The sequence below is a fragment of the Fibroporia radiculosa genome (assembly GCF_000313525.1).
Source record: "Fibroporia radiculosa TFFH 294 genomic supercontigs, scaffold12487, whole genome shotgun sequence".
Lineage (NCBI taxonomy): Eukaryota > Fungi > Basidiomycota > Agaricomycetes > Polyporales > Fibroporiaceae > Fibroporia > Fibroporia radiculosa.
Window position 1 is genome coordinate 4123 of NW_012132976.1, and position 3230 is coordinate 7352.

Sequence of the window (3230 nt, forward strand, 5' to 3'; positions counted from 1 at the left end):
AATATAGAATGTCGATGAACTTGTGTGGAAGCGACAAAGAGGCTTACTCGTGAGATCTTGTGCAAGTGTTGTCACCTTTATGTGCATATTGTCTCCTGTTAGTGTTACTGATATCTACTTGAGAGTTGACCCAAACAGACATCTTGGCACAATCATTGTCGTATTGTCTAGGATGGTCTACTGAATGGAATCTCCTATTGGGTGTGGACTTGGATCAGGATGATGTGGCTTGAAGCAAGAACATGATGGAAACTGTAGTGAATATGGTCATACAATCATTTTTATTATATAGTTTTTTTTTTCAAACAGGTGCGGCCCATATCTACGGCGAAAGGGCATCTTGCACTTTTGCACATAACCTGGTAGAATTACGGCTGAATAGCTGGGGGTTAGGTTACCGGTTTAGGGTATTAGTCAGCGCCAGATCATATATCGTTTAACCGAGCGGACATTTCTACACTGAATGTCTCCACCATGCCAATCGAGCACTTTCAGTCGCTACGTCGCGGTCCACCTTGACCTCATCTCACCATAACCTTGTCCCGACGACGACGACGACGAGGCTCGAGTTTTTGCCTCTAAATTCTCGCTCTCGACCGTTTCCGCTCTCTGTACCATGCACTCACGTCAAAGTCAGGCTTGTGTCGTCCGGCGTCGCCCCCGCTGACATGCACCGCCCTAAAACATGTTCTGGAGAGTGCAAGTGCGGGGTCCCTGTTATGCGCCGAAAAGGCTGAGCTTCCGTTGCTAAGACATTTTCCCGGAATACGTAGTTTCTATGTGAAAGTACGTACACGAAAGCTCGGATTCGGGAGTAACGCTGAACATTGATGTGTAGATAAATCCACGTTCCTATTCCTAAGCTTCCCGAAAGTGCAACGTCAGTACTTCAGTGCTCGCTGACTCCAGCGCTTATACAAGCTCGCAAGAATTGACAAATGTCGGCCTCCGTACGTGACAGACGATACACAGTTCAGTATACATACAGGCTGCAGTTCCCAGTGAGTGTACGCAAGTGCACTGATGCTTTCCATCCGGTCCCTCTATCAGTCACGGAAATAGGTTCACAGCGGGACCAGACAATGCGACAGAGTTTATACGATACGTGCCCAGGATTATTTGTTCAACATCCTGCGTTCAGGACCTGCAGCTTTTCCCTCTGTTGACGGGATTTCTACTCAACTCCGTCTGCGCTGTATTCCTGTTACAGGCCTTAGCATGTCGGCGACGCACTCACCCTCGTGTCCCACAGCATGTTACATATGGCTTGTCTGTCTACGCGTATAGCAGACACCAGTTGCAATACTAATCGAACATGTACCGGAGTCTTGTAGGAATGACATGCCGTCCCTACCTACGCGAGCCATAAAGTGAGTGACAATTACATATATGATTATGCATAGCGTTCACACGGCGCATCTCGCAGTGCCGTGCTTTTGGATTCCGAAGCTACCGCCCATACCACCCTTGCTTGGTGCTGTCCACGTATAGCGGCGTACTCAAAACGCGCACCGAGGCATGACTATCTGGCTCCAATACTCGACAATCAGATTTGCTTTTATTTTTCTTCTCGCGGTCATCCTAGTTCCGACCGCAAGCCTCAAAAGAGTCGTTGTTTTCTGGCCACAAGCATTGGAACAGCATCGGAAATGTGCCAGCTGAATGGGGGTGAGCGTTTTCTCCATTGACATCGGTTCTTTTCTCACTGAAGAAATGGTCATTTCTTTGTTATGTCTGCATGCGTCTGTACACCTACTTGCCAATGTTCCTAGCATACCCGCCGTTTTTAACGGAGCCTTGAGACTCAAAGGACGGATGGAGTGGTCATCGCTCGGCGGACTGGACATTACAGTCGGACGACACGCGTATGCGGCGGGCGGAGCCAGCTTGGGACCGGCATAGTAGCTCAGCGAGGATCACACATCGAGCACGTCTTGCTGCCGCTGCGCAAATTCTGCACGAGGATCAGATACCGCATGCTTAGAGTTGGACACCCGACGTTCGTGGTAATCTCCATCTTTTGTTCCTCACTGGTGGAGCTTGTGGTCGAAGAGACCACTCGGCCTCTACACCCTACGCCCCTAAGCTACCCAACTACAGGAACACATGCCAAATTCGTCATGTCGCTTCGTTGGCAGTATATGCTACAAGTGGAAAAATAGTACACGGCCCATGCTCGTGGCCCAGAGGACCCTTATTCATACACAGCTCTCATCCCTCAGTCTCGACACGGGCCGTTCATAGCCAAGACCCGCGTCTTCCCAATGGCTCCGCGCGCCGTTGTGAGGCTCTACGAAGTAGCCTACGCGGTGCTGACCACCATCCTGCCTCAATGCGACTCCATCACCTGCCGGATGAGCGCCGCCGACGTCTTCAGGCGCGGGAGGATCGTGCAGGTGAATGGCTCCGGGTGTCTGCGTACTCCATCAGCCAAGACGTGGACGAGGCCGACGCACACCCACCGAATACTGTGCTCCCGGAACGCGCCGTCGACGCGCACCGCGCACCCGTCTGCCCCGACGGCGGGCGTGAGCTTGAACGCGTGCAGCACGAGCGCAAGTGCTGCGAACAGGCTGTTCTCTGCGAGGTCCTTCCCGGGGCACACCCTGCGAGCAGTTGGCGTGATGCAAAGGAAAGGCAGGTGGCGTACGCTGCTCACCGACGTCCGAAGCCGAACAGCGGCCCACGCGGGTCCGCCTGGGGCTCGTGGCCCTCGCCGCTGAGGAAACGGTCGGGGTTGAACCGGTCCGGGTCTGGGTACACTCGTTCGTCGCGCAGCATCGCCCTGCAGGATGTCAGCAGGGTGCGCCGTGCCACACGCCAGCACGCACCAAGCATTCGCGATGACCATCGTGCCCTTGGGAATATGCCACCCGTTGTATTCGTCGTCCTCTATTGAGCGGTGTGGCACGCCTGCGGGGCGAGAGTAAGCAAGTAGATAGCGCGGCCAGCGGGACGGATACGTGCCTACGGGCGTTGCAACACCCCATCTGTCCGCACGCTGCGTCAACACAAGCACTCGAGTAAAACGTGGAGAGCGAACCGGAAGATCTCGGACATGACGCACTGCAGGTACGGCAGGCGCTCCATGTCGTCAAACGTCGGCAGCCGCGTCTTCCCGACGACGGTGTCGAGCTCGGCTTGTGCGCGTGCCTGGACGACGGGGTGCATCACCATCACCACTATCGCCGTCATCAGCACAGACATTGACTGTGACATCCTCAGCAACA

General features: G+C 54.0%; 1 protein-coding gene across 1 annotated transcript; it reads right to left on the reverse strand.

Annotated features, from left to right (window-relative positions):
• Positions 1 to 2329: 2329 nt before the first annotated feature.
• On the reverse strand, positions 2330 to 3207 carry FIBRA_09172 (uncharacterized protein; the record flags this gene model as incomplete). The annotated part of the gene is made up of 5 exons (XM_012321497.1): positions 2330 to 2414; positions 2463 to 2606; positions 2660 to 2785; positions 2832 to 2990; positions 3044 to 3207. The coding sequence occupies 5 exons, from the start codon at positions 3205 to 3207 to the stop codon at positions 2330 to 2332; spliced, it is 678 nt and encodes a 225-aa protein (XP_012176887.1).
• Between the last annotated feature and the right edge of the window lie 23 nt (positions 3208 to 3230).